General features: G+C 37.2%; 1 protein-coding gene across 1 annotated transcript in view; it reads left to right on the forward strand.

Annotated features, from left to right (window-relative positions):
- Lipi (lipase I) overlaps positions 1-19001 on the forward strand; it is a 54200-nt gene extending 35199 nt beyond the window's left edge. Inside the window, exons 10-11 of the mRNA XM_040750363.1 lie at positions 3011-3187; positions 18914-19001. Of these exons, the coding sequence (XP_040606297.1) occupies positions 3011-3187; positions 18914-19001 (265 nt within the window). The remainder of the gene's footprint in view (positions 1-3010; positions 3188-18913) is intronic.
- The last annotated feature ends 1081 nt before the right edge of the window (positions 19002-20082 follow it).

Genomic DNA, 20082 nt, shown 5'->3' on the forward strand with positions numbered 1-20082 from the left:
TGTTTGTGCCACGGGTGTTATGTTTAGGAAGTGTTTTCCTGTACCAACTCATTGAAGAGTATCTCCCACTTTCTCTTCTAAAAGTTTCAGTGTGACTGGATTTATGTTGAGATCTTTGATCCATTTGGACTTAAGTTTTGTACAAGGTGATAAACATGGATCTATCTGCAGTCTTCTGCATACCAGTACCCAGTTATGCCAGCACCATTTGTTGAAGATGCTTTCTTTTTTCCATTGTATAGTTTTATCTGCAAATAGTGAAAGTTTGACTTCTTCTTTTCCTATTTGTATACCCTTTATCTCCTTTTGTTGTCTTATTGCTGTAGCTAGAACTTCAAGTACAATAATGAAGAGATATGGAGAGAGTGGACAGTCTTGTCCTGTTCCTGATTTTAGATGAATTGCTCTGAGTTTCTCCGCATTTAGTTTGATGTTAGCTGTTGGTTTACTGTATATTGCTTTTCTTATATTCAGATATGTTCCTGTTATCCCTGATCTCTCTAGGACCTTTATCATGAAGGGGTGCTGGATTTTGTCAAAGGCTTTTTCAGCATCTAGTGAGATGATCATGTGGTTTTTCTTTCCCAGTTTGTTTATGTGGTGGATTACATTGATAGATTTTCTAATGTTGAACCATACCTGTATTCCTGGGATGAAGCCTACTTGATCATGATGGATGATTTTTCTGATGTGTTCTTGAATCCGGTTTGCAAGTATTTTATTGAGTATTTTTGCATCGATGTTCATGAGGGAAATTGGTCTATAGTTCTCTTTCTTAGTTGTGTCTTTGTGTGGCTTGGGTATCAAGGTAATTGTAGCCTCGAAAAAAAGAGTTTGGCAGTGAGCCTCTTGCTTCTATTGTGTGGAATACTTTGAGGAGTATTGGAATTAGCTCTTCTTTGAATTTCTGGTAGAATTCTGCACTGAAGGCATCTGGGCCTGGGCTTTTTTTGTTTGGGAGACTTTTGATGACTGCTTCTGTTTCATTAGGGGTTATAGGTCTGTTTAGATTGTTTATCTGTTCTTGATTTAGATTTGGCAAGTGATATCTATCCAGGAAATTGTCCATTTCCTTTAAATTTTTGAATTTTGTGGAGTACAGATTTTCAAAGTATGCCCTGATGATTCTCTGGATTTCCTCAGAGTCCGTTGTTGTGTCCCCTTTTTCATTGCTGATTTTGTTAATTAGCATGCTCTCTCTCTGTCTTTTGGTTAGTTTGGACAGAGGTTTGTCTATTTTGTTGATTTTCTCAAAGAACCAACTCTTTGTTTCACTGATTCTTCTCAGTGTTTTCCTGGTTTCTACTTGATTGATTTCAGCCCTCAATTTGATTATTTCTTGGCATCTGCTCATCCTGGGTGAGTTTGCTTCTTTTTTTTCTAGAACATTCAGCTTTGCTATTATTTCTCTAGTATGACTATTCTCCAGTTTCTTCATGTGGGCATTTACTGCTATAAACTTTCCTCTCAGCACTTATTTCAAAGTGTCCCATAAGTTTGTGTATGTTGTGTCTTCATTCTCATTGAATTCGAGGAAGTGTTTAATTTCTTTTTCTATTTCTTCCTTTACCCAGGGATGGTGCAATTGTACATTGTTCAATTTCCATGAGTTTGTAGGGTTTCTGTGATTTGTGTTATTGTTGAATTCTAATTTTAATGCATGTTGGTCTGATAAGATACAGGGGGTTATTCCAATTTTTTCATATCTGTGGAGATTTGCTATGTTTCCTATTATGTGGTCAATTTTAGAGAAGGTTCCATGTGGTGCCGAGAAGAAGGTATATCCCTTTGTGTTTGGGTGGAATGTTCTATAGATGTCTGTTAAACCCAGTTGGGTCATAACTTCTATTAGTTCTTTTGTGTCTTTGTTAAGTTTCTGTCTGGAGGTCCTGTCTAGCAGTGAGAGCGGAGTGTTGAAGTCTCCTACTATTAGTGTGTGAGATTTTATGTGCATTTTGAGCTTTAGTAATGTTTCTTTCACGAATGTAGGTGCCTTTGTATTTGGGGCATAGATGTTTACAATTGAGACTTCATCTTGATGTACTTTTCCTTTGATGAATATGAAGTGTCCTTCTTCATCTCTTTTGATTGATTTTAATTTGAAGTCTAGTTTGTTAGATATTAGGATTGCCACACCCGCTTGTTTCTTGGGACCATTTGATTGGAAGATCTTTTCCCAACCCTTTACTCTGAGATAACATCTGTCTTTGATGTTGAGATGTGTTTCTTGTATGCAGCAGAAGGAAGGGTTCTGTTTTCGTATCCATTCTGCTAGTCTGTGTCTTTTTATAGGTAAGTTGAGGCCGTTGACATTGAGGGATATTAATGACCACTGATTGATGATTCTTGTTTGTGCTTGATTTATTGTTAGTGGAGTTATTTTGTGTAGTTTCTCCTCCCTTTTTCTTTTGGTGTTTTGTAAAGTGGGATTTTATATTGCCTGTGTCTTTGTGAGTGTAGTTATCTTCCTTGGATCTAGGTTTTCCTTCTAGCACTTCCTATAGAGCTAGATTCATGGATATATATTGTTTAAATCTGGCTTTGTCGTGGCATATTTTGTTTTCTCCATCTATCGTGATTGAAAGCTTTGCTGGATATAGTAGTTTGGGCTGGCATCCTTGTTTCTTTAGCGTTTGTAGGACATCTATCCAGGATCTTCTGGCTTTCATCGTTTCCATTGAGAAGTCAGGTGTAATTCGGATAGGTCTGCCTTTGTATGTTATTTGGCCTTTGTGCTGGAGAATGACAGTTTTCAGTTGAACTCCTAGTCAACTGAAGGAATTGTGATGTCTAAAGAATGATCTATGAATTCAAATACAGGATAAACGGTCTTGGACAAAATATGTCATCACATGCTTATATGGGAATGCATATATCCCCACTGTTAGTCTGTCCTGTCTGAACTCCTCCCTATAAAATTGTCCCCCATGTTTCATTAGTATTACATTAATTTTAGAAAACCATGTTTAATTTTATTGATATGCTGAGAATATCACGCTTTTCTGCTTAGGAAAAGCCAACCATCTGATAATATTCAAGAAGTCAAGATCCTTGCTCAGTTCATAAGTGATGTTGTGGACATTTCATGCATTTATATGACATACTTGCAGTCTTCAGATTCCTACTGCTCCACCTGCCAACACAGATTCCAGAGTCTCGTGTTAAAGTCACTTACATACCCAGAAAGGTAGGAAATCTAAATTTTGATTAAACTATTTTGTCTTAATATGTAAAATGCTCTTTAAGTTTTGGTTAAGAATTTATGTGTGCAAATGCTCATTAATTTTATTATAAAAAGATCTAAAAATGTTTTTAAAATGACATAAAATGTATTTTTGTCCTGAATGATACTTACAATAATTTAGAGTTACATTTTCTGAGCAACAGAAGAAACACACATAATTATTTCATAAGGTATTGCTAAGTTAGGGAATTGACACAATTTACCCCTTAAACATTTATAAATATTTTCTTTTCTTTTTTGTTTGCTTGACTTTTTAGCTCAAACACAGTTCTATTAGAGTTTAAGAGAAAAAGAACAGGAGAAGCCATCTATAAATCTCAGCAGCTGCAGTAAGGATCGAGACAGAGAAGTAGAAAAGGAGAGAAATCATGTTAGGGTAGGACACAAAGTCCTAAGTGGGATTCTTAACACCTCTAAAAAAATCAAGCATTTTCCTATGCAACTGTGACTCCAGTGTTAGATGAAGAGACACATGGGACTTGCTGACCAGCCAGGCTAGTCAAATCAGTAATCTTCAGTTTCTGTAAGACATCATATCTCAAGGAAATAAAGTAGAAAATGGTAGGGGAAGATACAAACATCATCATCTGGCCTTTGCATGTGCATGCACAGGTAAATGCACTACACATGTACACATGCATACATGTATATCCCATGCATAGATACATGCATCATGCAAAACACATGCATGCATGCATATCCCATATTTATCCCACCCACATACACCTAATAAAAGAAGTGGTTTGTGAATTGATTATAATCTCTTTAGTTGGTTTTAATATTTATACTTGCATTCCACACACACACACACATATATACATATATGAATTACTAATTATCTTTTATAAAAGTGCAATACAGAGGACAAGTGTTTGTACAAAGTAATAACAAAAATAATATGTGACTGTACATATGTGCGTCTTTGTGTGTGTATAGGGATATATAATGCCTGTGTATGAATACATAGTACACACACATATGTATGTATGTTGAGGCAAGACACCAAACTTAGATATCATTCTTTAAGCGCCATTCACTTCAAGTTCTCTCACTGGCATCATTATAGTGTTTCCTAGAGATCTGCCTCTCTCCACCTCTCCAACATTGAAATTATAAGATAGTGCCATTGTGCTAGTCTTTTTATGTGAGTGCCAGGAATCAATTCAAGACCCCCCGTACTTGTGTGACTGACTGACTGAGCTGTTTGCCAACCTGAGAACATGCATTTAGATGAGTTCTCCATCCACAAAGGAGTGGTGGAAATTAATCTAAATGTAAACCATCTAACAAATTTCCATTGATAATATACATACATTCAAAAATCAGTAAAAGGCTATTATACTGACAAAAGGCAGTTCTCATTGTCCCTGTGGTTATATATATATATATGCAAAAGAAATGAAACCCAATACAAATCCAAGAAAGAACATTTACTACCATCATTCCTTACAAATGTGTGGTTGGAGCAGAATTTCCAGTAAAAATAAATATATTCATTGAGGAGCACTTGGAAAATCTGTTTCATATGTAATGTTTCAACTGAAACAGAAATATTAATTATTTCTGCTTTTGCAGAAATCATCATTTTCTTATCTCACTTTTATGTTGATTACAGGCTGCATAAAACTCATTCATAAGTAAGAAATAGGGAATAATCATTCCTATATGCTCCAGTACATAAAACACACAGGTATGGGATTTTATTTTCCAAAACATTAACTGTGGCTGGATTATTATTATTTACTAGATTTACAAAATTTGTATGCAATTCTTTTGACAAAGAAAATAAAATTTTAAAACACATCTTCTGTTGTTGCACAATAAATAAAAGACCCAGAGACAGATATTGGGCTTCAAGCTTCAAGTTGAAGATCAGAGAAGCAAAGCAGACAATGTAGTAGATCTTACCTCTACCCAGCTGAAATGGCCATCCTGTGTCCATGAATCCTCAGAGACAAAAGCTCTCAGTTCCTGCGTCCTCCTACCTTATTCCTTTCCTCTGCCCAGCCATATCGTCCTGTCTCCACCTCCCTAGTTATGGGATTAAAAGTTTGTGATTACCTTTGTGAGAGCTGTTTCTTTAGGACTAGATCAACTTGAACTAACAGAGATATGTCTACCTCTTAATCCGAAGTCCTGGGATTAAAGGCTGTACTACTACCGCCTAGCTCTATAATCAATCAACTGAATAAAAAGTTTTTATCACCACTGCCTGATCTATATAGTTTGAGGCTGGCTTTGCTTTCTTAATACTTAGGCAAGCTTTAATAAATCATAAATTATATATCACCAGAAGGCATCTTATTCAAATCACCACAACGAGGTTGGTTTTTGGTCTTGTTACAGTTTTGCTGCTTGATTGTTTTCTTTGTTTTCACTTCTAGTATTTAATAGGTATGCAAATATAGATTGTTATTAATCTCTGTTTCTCAAATGACAATGATGAGGTCATCTCTGCTCGTTAATTTGGGCATTTACACATTTAACTAATTAAGATTAATGTTGGAGGTGAGTGTGGGTTCCACTAGGGCCCAACTCTCCCCATCTCCTCCTTGGAACTTCCTGTGTCTGCTTCACACAGTCTTGGCCACCCCTATTCCCTCTGTCCTTTGCCCTCCCCTTGAGTGAGAAGAACATCAGGAGAGGTCAGACCTTGAAGTCTTGACCCACCCGTGCCCAGCAGGAGATAAGAGGAGATGGAGACCCCAGCTGCACCCACTCAAAGAAGGGATGTGAAGAAGACAGTATAAGAACACACTCAACAATAGAAAGACCAATATGACACCACCAGAATCTAGAGACACCAGCAAGACCTGAACATCCCAACACAGATGAAGCAGAAGAGAGGGACCTCAAAAAACAACTTTACAAAGATGATAGAAACCCTCAAAGAGGAAATGAGAAAATCCTTTAAAGAAATGGTGGAAAAGACAAACCAAAAATTTCAAGAAATAAAAAAATCTCTTAAATAATGCAAAGAAAGCCAAGAAAACAAAAGCAAACTAGTGAAGGAAACGATTCAAACAGTTCAAGGCTTTAAAGATGAAATAGAAACAAGAAAACCCAGAATGAGGGAGTGTTAGAAACAGAAAAGCTGGATAAATGATTGGGAACTACAGATGTAAGTATAACCAAGAAAATGCAAGAGATGGCAGAGAGAATCTCAGGTGTTGAAGACTCACTAGAGGAAATACAGTAATTGACCAAAGAAAATCTCAAGTCCAAAAATCCCTAACACAAAATATGCAGGAAACATGGGAAACAGTGAAAAGGCCAAACCTAAGAATAATAGGTATAGAAGAGGCTGAAGATATACAGCTCAAGAGCACAGAAGACATATTCAACAAAATCATAGAAAAAAACTTCCCCAACCTAAAGAATGATATACCAATGAAAGTACAAGAAGCTTATAGAACACCAAATAGACTGGACCACAAAAAGAAGATACCTCACCATATAATAACCAAAATGCCAAACTTACAGAATAAAGAAAAAATATTAAGAGCAGCAAAGGAAAAAGCCCAAGTAACATGTAAAGCCATACTTATCCAAATTACAACCAGCTTCTCAATGGAAACTGAAAGCCAGAAGATCTTGGAAAGATGTTTAACAAACGCTAAGGGAACATGGATGCCAGTCCAGAGTACTATAACTATGAAAGTGTTTAATCATTGTAGATGGAGAAAACAAGATATTCCATGACTAAACCAGGTTTAACAATAAATATCCATTAATCCAGACCTACAGAAAGTACTGGAAGGAAAACTCCAACCCAAGGAAGATAACTATATTCATAAAAACATAGGCAATATATAATCCTACTTTGTCAAACACCAAAATAAAAAAGGGGGAAGGGAATCCACACACAATACTACCACCACCACCAAATCAAAAACAAAAAAGAATTAAGAACCAATGGTCATTAATATCTTGCAATGTCAATGGTCTTAACTCACCTATAAAAAGACAAAGGATAACAGAATGGATATGAATGCATAATCCATCCTTCTGCTGCATACAAGAAACATCTCAATATCCAAGACAAATGTTTTCTCAGAGTAAAGGGTTGGGATAAGATTTTCCAATCAAATGGAAACAAGAAATAAGCTGGTGTAGCAACCTTACTATCTAACAAATTAGACTTCAAACTAAAATCAATCAAAAGAGATGAAGGTCATTTCATATTCATCACAGGAAAAGTCTGTCAAGATGAAGTCTCAATTCTGAACATGTATGCCCCAAATGCAAAGGTACCCACATTCATAAAAGTAGCATTACTAAAACTCAAATCACACACAAAACCTCACACACTTAGAGTGGGAGACTTCAACACCCCATTCTCACCACTAGACAGGACCGCCAGACAGAAATTTAACAAAGAAACAAAGGAACTAACAGAAGTTTTGACCTAATTAGGATTAACAGGCATCTAATAGAACATTCCATCCAAACACAAAAGAATATACATTCTTCTCAGTACCCCATTAAACCTTCTCTGAAATCAACCACATACTCAACAGCATAAAAATCTCAGCAGATACAAAGAAATTGTAATGACCCCCTGTATCCCATCAGATCATCATGGTTTAAAGTTAGGATTCAACAACAACTCAGATCACATAAACCCTACAAACTCATGGAAATTGAACAATGCACAATTGCACCATTCCTGGGCCAAGGGAGAAATATAAAATAAAAGAAATGAAAGAATTCCTAGAATTCAATGAGAATGAAGACACAACATACCCAAACTTATGGGACACTTTGAAAGCAGTGCTAAGAGGAAAGTTCAAAACACTAAGTGCCCATATGAAAAAAGTGGAGAATAGTAACACTAGAAATTAACAGCACTAGACAAAAAGAAGCAAACTCACACCAGATGAGCAGACCACAGGAAATAATCAAATTGAGGGTTGAAATCAATAAATTGAAACAAAGAAAACAATAAAAAGAATCAATGTAACAAACAGCTGTTTCTTTGAGAAAATCAGCAGGATAAACAAACCTTTATCCAAACTAAACAAAAGGCAGAGAGAGAATGCTAATTAACAAAATCAGAAATGAAAAGGCAAACATAACAATGGACACTGAGGAAATCCAAAGAATCAGCAGGTCATACTTTAAAAATCTGTACTTCACAAAATTCAAAAATTTAAAGGAAATGGATAATTTTCTGGATAGACATCACCTACCAAAATTAAATCAAGAACAGATAAGAAATATAAACAGACCCATAATGAAATAGAAGCAGTCATCTAAAGTCTCCCAAACAAAACAAGCACAGGGCATATGGTTGCAATGCAGAATTCTACCAGAAATTCAAAGAAGAGCCAATACCAGTACTCCTCAAACTGTCCCACACAATTGAAGCAGAAGGGACATTGCCAAACTCTTTTTTACAATGGTACAATTACTTTGGTAGCCAAGCCACACAAAGACACAACTAATAAAGAGAACTACAGACCAATATCCCTCAGGAACATTGATGCAAAAATATTCAACAATATACTGGCAAATATGGCACTAGGCAAATGTTCAGAGATCCACAAAGATGACCCCAACTAAGAATCTAGGCAGTAGTAGAAAGACTGCCTTTTATGCTGTTCCCCTATAATGTGATTGATGACTACCTTAATTGCCATCCTAGAGCCTTCATCCAGTAGCTGATGGAAGCAGAAGCAGGTCAACAGTTAAGCACTGAGCCATACTCCTGGAATCCAGTTATAGAGAGGGAGGAGGGATGAGCAAAGGAGCTTAGACCATGCTGCAGAAACCCAAAGAAACAGTTGACTTGACCTAGTGAGAGCACAGGGCCCACAGTCCTAAAGTTAGGAAACCAGCATTGGACTGAACCAAGTCCACTGAATGTGGGTGCCATCCAGGAGGAGGCCTGGGCAGTCTATGGGACCTCTAACAGGGGAGCCAGTGTTTGTCCTTAGTGCACAAATGGAGTTTGGGGCCCATTCCCTGTATAGAGATACTGTTGCAGCCCAGATACATGGAAGTGGGTCTAGGCCCTCCCTCAAATGATGTGACAGACTTTGATGATCCCCATGGAAGGTCTCACTATCCTTGGGGAGTAGGCAGGGGGGTGGGTTGGGTGTTTGGTGACATTTATGGGAGGATGGGAGGGCAAGGGAATGGGGGAATTGATATGTAAAATAAGATGGTTTCTAAAATAAAAAAAGATTAATATAAGTGCATGTTAATTCAAGGTATGCCTTTTTGTTTTCTATATGTCCTACTGATTCCGTGCTCTTTTTTTCCACCATCTTTCTTTTGAATAAATTGAAGAGTTATATAATTTCATTGCTTTATGTGAATTTTTACATGGATTCTTTGGAGTTTATATTATAATATTTAGTATATAGAAATCTACTTTTTTCTTTTTTTTAATTTAAAACTTGCTTCACATGTCAATACCAGCTCCCTCTCCCTCCCCTCCTTCCTAGTCCCTCACCAATCCCCCAACCCTCCCGCCCTTTCTCCCTCCAGGCCCAAGGGAGGGTGAGTCCCTCCATGGGGGATCTCCAAAGTCTGTCATATCATCAGGGCCAGGGCCTAGGCCCTCCCTCATGTGTCCAGGATAAGAGAGCATCCCTCCACATGGAATGAACTCCCAAAGTTCATTCATATGTCAGGGATAAATATTACTCTACTACCTGAGGCCTCATAGATTTCTGAGGCCTCCTCAGTGACACCTACATTCAGGTGGTCAGGATCAGTCCCATGCTGGCCTCTCAGTCATCAGTCTGGGGCCCATGAGCTCTGCCTTGTTCAGGTCAGCTGTCTCTGTGGGTTTCCCCAGCCAAGTCTTGATACCTTCTACATCTTTAGGAAAATCCCTTAAAGAATAGAAGAAAAGACAAACCAAAAAGCCAGAGAGTCTGGGAAACAGGGAGGATCCTAAGAGTGATATACATGGTACCCCAGAGAAGGGGAATGGGACAGGATCTCCTGAGCAGATTGGGAGCATGGGGGAGGGGAAAGGAAGTAGGGAGAAAGAGAGGGGGACAAGAGGATGGGAGGACATGGGGGAGCAGGAAGGTTGAGTGAGGGCAAGAGTAGAGGAGAGCAGGATGAGAGATACCATAATAGAGGGAGCCATTATAGGTTTGAGGAGAGATCTGGCACTAAGGAGATTTCCAGATATCTACAAGGATGACACCAAATGGCAATCTAAACAATAGTGGAGATGCTACCTTAAATGCCCTTCTCTGATAATAGATTGAAGACTACCTTATATGTCATCCTAGAACTTTCATCCAGTGGTTGATAGAATCAGAGGCAGACACCCACATCTAAACACTGAACTCAATTCCTGGAACCCAGTTGCAGAGACGGAGGAGTGATGAGCAAAGGGGACAACACTAGAAATCTACTTTCAAGTGATTTTTTAAAACTTCACATAGGAGAATATTATAGTACTCTGCTTTTATATTTAAGTGAATTTTGTGCTGTTGTTGGCAAAACTTTTCCTTTCAAATGTTCTAAAAAATTCATAATATACTCAATTATTTCTTTTTAAAACATTAATCTATGAAAGAGATAATTAGAGACATGATATACATATGTGTGTCAGTGGTTGTAGTATATGTGTGTACATATATCTTCAAGTGTAAATGCATGTGTTTGTTCTTGTCATGTCCACATATGTGTGGATGTGTTTTATAAAGGGTAGGGATAAAGCCAGAAGTTTTCCATAGCCACTTCTGATTTTTTTGAGACCTACTCTTTCATTGGACCTAGAGCTCATGGATTCTGTTATAGGATCTAACAGCAATTTCTAGGAAATGGCCATATATCTGTGCACCCCAATCCTTGGGTTACAGATTTGTAGTTCAGCATGTGGTTCTTGCATTCATGTGGGCCTTCAAACTTGGGTTCTCGTGCTCGCATGCAAAGAACTTTTCCAAGCGGCACTTCTCAGTCCCCTTTTAGATGTTTTTGCTGACAGGAGAATCTTTTCATCCTCTTTAACTTACTTTCTAGCTTTGTTTCTATAACGCCTTTTCCCCCCTAGTGTGTCTACATTATTTATGAAAATTCCTTATGTTTTCTTCATCATGAAAGATAATATTTCTGGAAATATGGTTCTAGTGTGACAAATTTTACTTTAAGTACCGCTGGTGGCCATGTCAGAGGATAGCAAGTTGCACTTGAGCTTCAGGGGTTCAGTCCACCAGAATGCAAGGCACTGGTGGGTGAATCTCAGATAGGCAAAGCCCTGAGGGCTTTTCATCCAGATTGCCTCTGCTATGTCTACACTTTCGCCACTGCCATTTTTCTCTGGTATCTGCCATGGTGTGAATGGGTGTGGGAAATCCCCATTGTCTTTAATGTGGTGTGATTATCTCAAGGGAATATCCACTTCTACTGGCCATTTTAACCTGTGGATTATTATAGAGATGATTTTCTCTTAAGCTGTATTGTTTAATTGGAATAGTGATTTTATACAATAATAGTGTTAATTAATATAGAATTTTGGTGATTAAGGATTTCTAATAGATAAAGTAAGGGATTGTGATAGTGGTTAGCTTAGTGTGAAAATTAATATAGCTAAAATAAGCTGCAGTTTTTCTCCTCACCCTTGGTAGAGCAGGCGCTCCAGAGGATAGAAAATAGGAACAAGAAAGTGTCATTTAGCTGGGACTTATGAGTTTCTCTTGAGAAGCCATATAAACTATGGTTTAGGGTAATGATTAAGGAAAACAACTGATTCCCAGAAGCTAGGCTAGCTCAAGTACTTTTAATGTTAATGTTGGGAGATGTGTTCAGGGGTTTCAGTGTACATCACAGCTGACAAAAAGCTTTAAATAATGACTTAAGGTTAGGTTAAGATGTTTTTGTTAATGGCTTTGAGGTAGAAAATCATGGGAAACAATTTAAAGTTTAGAGAGACACACTTTTAATAGTCGAGAGAGGGACTAATTGAGGTCAAGGAACAAAACAATGGCAACCTGGCTAATGCGGGCTGACATACCTTTCTTGCTAGAATGGGTTGGTGATCAAAGGTGATGATTAATTCCTTGTACCCATTTCTACCCTCAGGTTCCATATATATATATATATATATATATATATGTATATATATATATCCTTTTTATGAGTGGATATGCACCCTGAAGATTTAAAGTAGAGTTGACTCTTCTTCATGTATCTAAGTTTAGATTGTGATTCTAAGGTTTTTTTTTATAAGACTACTTTTTGAGATAAGTGATAAAGTGACTGGTCCTTTCTTTGTAACTGCAAAATGCAACCTTCCAGAAAAGGAACTGGCTGAGAAAACTACTTTGCTTGCTTACATTCTGTTAATATGTAACAAATTGCCTGGACATGAATGTATCTGAGTTCTTGGGGGATAATTTGTTTTTCAACTGTGAAAATACAACGTTTAATCATGTAAGGGAAATGGGAAGCATGTTTTTTTTTTTTTACTTTTACTCACGGTAATTATTCACTTAAAATAGAATGTAACCACACTGTAATTTTTATATTTCTTGAAATATTTTGTTGGGGTAAACGAGCTATAAGAGAAAAACAGTAAGGAAGTGAAAAGGAAGATATGAAGGAGCAGTGGAGAAGGGGGCATCAGGAAAGACGCAAGGAAGGGAAACATCTGGGGAGAAGAACAGAGCAATGACAAAAGAATAGAGTAGAGCAAGCGACAAAAACAATGATAAAATGAAGAATTAAGCCTTGACCCCGAGAAAAGCCCTCATGTGTCTGTCTGTCCAGTAGTTTGCCTGCTCTGCATCTCCCCTTCAGTTTCTCTGACCTGCTGAAGGCTTGCCTTCATCAGCACCCTAGGTGAATTCTGACATGTCAGAGGTGTGTGTGTGTGTGTGTGTGTGTGTGTGTGTGTGTGTGTTCCTTTTTCGCTGGCCCCAGAGAATTAAGTTTTACTCCCTCAGATAAAAAAGTCATTTGAGTTATTAGTCCACTGACTCCATGGCTCCCCTTCAGTTCCTAAGCTGATAAAGACCTGTCCTTCCAGGAACTCAGTACTTTCTATACCGGCTGCTACATTTTTTTTGCTGCATTGATTATATTAAGAAGTCTATTGCTCTCTTTTCTTTGTTTCTCTAAAAATGACAACTTACTTTCTTTGGATAATCAGTATTTTTTTTTACTGAATTGGGATAGTTAGGTTACACAATATGCCTAATAATTTTATTCACATTTCTTATATTATTATTATGAATGGTTAATGATAACATCATAGAGCAATATCTTTAAAGAGTAAAAGGTAAAAAGAAATTATTCTATGAAAGAATCTCATAAATGAATTGTCTTTGAAGTCCATTGCCCATGGACCTGCACTCCAATAGTTTGTTCTTTCTCATTATTAATAAGTTTCCATATAAAGTTTCATCTAGGCCTTGTATTTGTTTTGGCTCCTGTATCACTTTTCTGTCTTCTTTGGGAATCCCTATTTTAGTGTTTAATGTTGTCTTACAACTCACAAATGCTCTCTTAATTTTCCTGACTACACTTACCCTCTACATACAATTTTGGAGAGTTTGTGTTGCTATGGTTTGCTGTTTACTGGTCTTTGCTTGTATAACGTCAATCTGTTGGTGCAGTCTTCAATTCATACACTGTCTTCACATCTGGAGGTGATTTGTATTTTATAGTTTATGTCTGTGTTTAATTTTTGAGAACATGAAATTAAGGTATACTAACAAATAGAGTACATTTGTGTTGTTTACTAATGTTGTGCTAATATTGCGGATTGTTTTAATAGGTTAAATCTCTTCCTCTTTTGCTTGCCAGCAAATTACTTCTAAAGCCAGAAAGAGAATAACCAGGGCTGCACACGCCTCATTATTTATTTGTTTGCTTCCTGTATTTGGTGCTGATCTTTGATCCAAGGGTCCTGTCTGCTAATTCTCTCCCACTGAACCTTATCTGTATCCCTACCTTTTTGGATTAAATGCTAGACATTGTGTGTTTTATCATAGTGGATGCTCTGTAAATATATTTTATAAATGCAAAATTTCTGTAAATAAATTTGAGTCTGGTTTTGAAGAAGCTATTAATTTATGTTTGGGCAGATGTTCTTTAGAAAACCTGGTTTCAGGGTGTACTAGGCAGACCTGGAGAAATATTAAACCTAGATTTGTTTACTTCCACCTTGCAAGCATAACTTACCTAGCCAGTGACATGTAAGTCATGAATTTATCCCTGTCTGGCAGTTAGCATCAGGTATATTTCCGTCTCTGTGTTAATGCTTAAAAATAATTCTTTAAGTCACTTTACAAAAGAACGTTAGAGAAGTTGATTTGATAGATAATGCAAAAGTCTCAGAAAGATGTTTAAATTAAGCAAAATGTATTTCTTATTTTTTATGTTTTTATGCTTATGGATTACAGCTAAAACTAGATTAGATTTAACTCTAGATGTTATCTTTGAATCACTTCCATTGTTAATAAAGTTTGCTTTTATCAATGTAATATTTTCCTTTGTGTTAATCTGTAATAAGCAAAGTATTAGAAATATGCTATTCAATGTGCATGCTAAAATTAAAAATATATAAAAACTTTCCTTCTTTAAGTTGTTTTAGCAAATATACATTGACTTTGAAATAGCATTTTCATAAGAAAGAAGGACCATTAATTACATGAAATAAAAGACTTCAAAATTAGAGTCATGACAAACTTTTATATATATATTGGCAAGGTTGAAGGTTGGCAGGCCTCATACATCTGTTTAAACTGTTCTTATAATGTTGTACAAACTTTATAAAGGGAAGGTTATGTAATAAGACAAATATTGTATATGTTAAAATATAAATTCTACGTGTCAGCACTGATCCAGAGTGATTAGCTTGTGAAACTCTGTTCTATTTTAAAAGAAAATAAATGACAAGTAGCTGAGGCAACTTTTTCAATTGTAGATCTGACACATTTTCAATATAAATATAGTGTAAAACTAGGCAGAAGAAATTCAAGTGTTGAACACATATCCATGCAAAAGTACAGCTGAATATAGTGAGAATTTGTGTTTTTGAGGATCTCCAAACATTTCCTCAACTTCTCTCTAGTTCTTAAAAAGTTTTATTTTTTTCATTTTTTTATTATTTTAATTTTAAATAGCATATTTTACATGTCAATCCCAGTTCCCTCTCCCTCCCCTCCTCCCGCACCCTCCCCACCATTCCCCCCACAAACCTCCCACCCTATTGCCACTTCCTTCCACATAGGGGATATCCAGAGTCTGTCATTTCACTCTGGGCAGGGTCCAGGCACTCCCCTAAGAGTCCAGACAGAGAGCATCCTCTTTGTGTTATGGACACAGGAAGTGACTTTGTATGCCAGGGATAAACACTGATCCACTGCCCAGGGCCCCATAGGTTGCTGAGGCCTCCTCACTGACTCTCACACTCAGGGCATCTGGATCAGTCCCATGCTGGCCTCTCAGCTATCAGTCTGTGGTCCAAGATCTCTCCCCTGTTCAGGTCAGCTGTCTCTGCTGGTTTTGCCAGCCCATTCTTTGGCAATTTGCTCATTGATCGTCTCTCTCTCTGTCACTGGGTTCCATGGGTTCAGTTCAGTGTTTAACTGTGGGTGTCTGCCTCTGCTTCCATCAGTCACTGGATGAAGGTTCTAGGATGGTTATAGACATCAAGTTCATTATCAGGAATGGGCATTCGAGGTGGTCTCTCCACTATTGCTTAGCTTGCCAATTGGTGTCATCCTTTTAGATCACTAGAGGTCTCACTGGTGCCAGATCTGTCTTCTAACCTATGATTCCCTCTTCCTCCTATTCTACCCCCCCACTCAACCTTCCTGTTCCCCCATGACCTACTCTCTCTTCCTCTTCTCCCCCTCTCTTCTTCCCAGCTCCCACTCCCCCCACCCCTCGCTGTGTTCCCAATCTGTTCAGAAGATCTTGCCTCATGCCTCTTCTCTGGGGTACCATGGAGATCTCTCTTAGGTTACTTCCTGTTTCCCAGACTCTCTGTCAGTGGAGGTGCAGACTGGCACTATCCTGATCCATGTCTAAAATCCATATATGAGTGAGTACATACCATGTTTGTCTTTTTGTGACTGGGTTACCTCACTCAGGAGGGTTTCTTCTAGTGCCATCCATTTACGTACAAATTTCAAGATTCCATTGTTTTTTTTTCTGTGGAGTAATATTCCATTGTGTAAATGTACCACATTTTCTCTATCCACTCTTCAGTTGAGGGGCATCTAGGTTGCTTCCAAGTTCTGGCTATTACAGATAATGCTGCTATGAACATAGTGGAGCAGATGCCCTTGTACGAATTTGCATCTTTTGGATATATGCCTAAGAGTGGAATTACTGGGTCTTGTGGTAGATTGATTCCCTTTTTCCTGAGGAATCTCCATACTGATTTCCAAAGTGGCTGTACGAGTTGGCACTCCCACCAGCAGTGGAGTGTTCCCCTCTCTCCACAGCCTCTACAGCATAATTTGTCTTCGATGTTTTTGATTTTAGCCATTCTGACAGGAGTAAGATGGTATTTCAAAATTATTTTGATTTGCATCTCCCTGATGGCTAAGGATTTTGAGTACTTTCTTAAGTGTATCTTGGCCATTTTCACCTCCTCTATTGAGGATTCTCTATTTAGTTCTGTACCCCACCTTTTAATTGGATCCTTTGGTGTTTTGGAGACTTGCTTCTTGAGTTCTTTGTAAATTTTGGAGATCAGCCCTCTATCAAATGCGGTGTTTGTGAATATCTTTTCCCATTCTGTGGACTGCCTTTTTGTCTTGTTGACTGTATCCTTTGCCTTACAGAAGCTTCTTAGTTTCAGGAGGTCCCATTTGTTAATTGTCAATCTCAGTGTCTGTGCTACTGGTCTCCTGTACCAACTCATTGAGGAGTATCTCCCATTTTCTCTTCTAAGAGTTTCAGTGTGGTTGGATTTATGTTGAGGTCTTTGATCCATTTGGACTTAAGTTTTGTGCTAGGTGATAGACATGGATCCATCTGCAGTCTTCTGAATCCCAATATCCAGTTATGCCAACACTGTTTTTTGAAGATGCTTTCTTTTTTCCATTGTATAGTTTTAGCTTCTTTGTCAAAAAGCAAGTGTTCATAAGTGTGTGGGTTAAAATCAGGGTTTTCAATTTGGTTCCATTGGTCTAGCTGTCTATTGTTGTGCCAATACCAAGCAACCCCAGCCTCAGGAAAGATATCAGTCCTTCCAAAAAGTTTTATTTTTGATTTATTTCATGTGTATATATTTTGTCTATAAGGGTATCCCTCCATTACTTGCATGTAGTACCTACAGTTGCCAGAAGAGGGCATTTGATGCTCTGGAACTGTCTACAATTCTTAAATTGTTTCTGGGAATCAAACCCCAGAGTCCTTGAGACAGCAAGTGCCTTTACTGATGAGCCATCACCAGTCTCTAGAGGCATAGATTGTGATCTGCTATGACATAATCAAAGCTTCCTCTGCCAGCATCTGAAAATGTTTATACTATCTGAGTAGTATCAGTTCACAATTATAGGGCCACAATGTGAAAATGAAAGTTAAAAGCAGCCTTTAGTATTTCAAATGAAAGCACTGTTCCCTATTCATTTCCATAATGATTGGTGCTTATATTTTATATGCAAACATAAAATTTATGCCTTATAAAAATTAAGAAATTCAAATGCAATCTGCTGTTAAGTATTTTGATAGCTGTAGTAGTTCATGCCTATGGTCCCTCAATACAGAGGACATAGCAGAAGGTTTAAAGTGAATTCAAGGCTAACCTAAGCTATGTAACAAGACATGGTTAAAACAAAACAAAACAAAAAAAAAAACAGCACCCAGTAGCATTTCCACCAGGCTAGGGAGTAGGAACACATGTAACTCTGGAGCTTGTCACATAAAAGTAAGATAATCTGTGTGGTTGATTTGACTTCTCTTCACTTAGTAGCCATGGATGATTAATATATATATATATATATATATATATATATATATATTCCTGCCATGTTTCATTTTCCCCTTTCTTTTTTATTTTCAAACCTTAAATGAGCAACCAGACAAGATACTTAATTAACCACAGTGGTTTAATCTATTAGCAGTCTCAGCCACTGTATACATGCTCTCGTTAAAATGTACAGCATGTTACATGTTGTTGTTTCAGTTCTTTTTTTTTTTTTTTTGGTTTTTACGAGACAGGGTTTCTCTGTATTGTTTTGGAGGCTGTCGGTCCAGCCTGGCCTCGAACTCACAGAGATCTGCCTGCGTCTGCCTCCTGAGTGCTGGGATTAAAGGTATGCGCCACCACCGCCCGGCATGTTGTTTCAGTTCTAATGAACAGCAAACTAGGGTTGAAGAAAAGAATTTAGGTAAAATACATCTTATATGTCACTGTATATCTTTGGCAGTAGTCATTATGGAAGAAATAAATTCAGGAGGGGACTGATTTCAGCAGCACTGTTTGTCCTATGCCATGTGGGCAGCACACGATGTGACAGAGACAGAAGTGGAAAGCATTGTTTTCTCTCATAAGCATTGTCTCTATGTCATCGCAACACAGATGAGACAAGTCCATTCAGGTCTACGCTATTGTTCCAACGCCCTCCTTTTGGAAAATTAGCTAGTTACCAATTTAGACTATTCTAATATTTACATGAAAAGGAAATAAAGATTGTCACTTTAATAATAATTGTTTCTCTCTTTTCTTCTCTCTCAAAGACCACCACTTTGTAAGTATAATTTTGTACTTAAGGAAAGAACAATGACAGAACTTCGACCAGATGCATGCAAGACACCGATGGTGTGAATGCCTTCTTTCATCCAGTTTCAAATTGTGGACTAAAGGATTTTTCAGCTGCAACAATGTAACAGGTCATTGTTTTAGAATGAAATGGTCAATCTGTAATTCAGGTGTATCTATTTTAACACACTATGGAGAATCCAAAATAAGAAAAAACCATGTCTATGATAAAAAGCATTCTGAATATATTCTAAAGCTGTTTGTTTCTCTTTGTGAGTGCTTATATCTGCTACTTATTCTAATAAGTGAATGAGTTAAAACATATTTTTAAAGGGAAATGACAAGTTTAGTGCTTTAGAGTGGGAGAAAAACAATATCATGATACCTCTCTATTGTAAAAAAGAAATGACTTACTTTAATTTGAAAATTTATTGTTTAGTGAAATAAGTTGGGTTAATGGGAATCTTGTGAATATGAATAATTGTTATGTACTGCAAATAAGAACATTGTGCTATTGTACCCAATAAGTTAATATTTATGAACCCATTGACACTTAAAATGAAACCCCAAATCCTTAACTTAATGATGTGACTTTGAGTAGACTAATTTAATTCATTCTGTTTCTAAGTTATCTAAGAAATATTTGTGAGATTTACCCAACAAAACTATGCATAGTGTCTATTCACCATAATGCTAAAAATAAACATGAGTATAACTAAGAGTTATATGGATCATTGTGCTGTTGGAACGTATTAACTCTCACATTTGGTTAGAGATGTCTGGATATATGTCAGTTATATTGCTAATCTCTTCCATCAAACTGTATTAGTAATGTGAGGAGTTACATTAATTACCATCATAATTTGGAATACAATCTAAGTTTCCTTGACATTTTCCATCTCAACTCTTTAGTCAAGGCACTTCTATGCCACAGAGCTTTCTTACTTGTCTATGTACCTCCATAGTTTGTAATTTACTGCTGCAGCAGAATACAAAGTAGCATCCATACTCTTGCTCTTCATTGTTTTTTCTTTCTTTTTTTGTATTTGTGTTTTAGTGGTTGCAAATGACTGTCTTCTTGCTTTATATTCACAGGGTCTTCTATGGATAGGAATACAACTGTCCCTTTCTGTTTCAAAATGTCTAC

Source organism: Mesocricetus auratus, unplaced genomic scaffold, assembly GCF_017639785.1.
Source record: "Mesocricetus auratus isolate SY011 unplaced genomic scaffold, BCM_Maur_2.0 Super-Scaffold_100008, whole genome shotgun sequence".
In the NCBI taxonomy this organism is placed as follows: domain Eukaryota; kingdom Metazoa; phylum Chordata; class Mammalia; order Rodentia; family Cricetidae; genus Mesocricetus; species Mesocricetus auratus.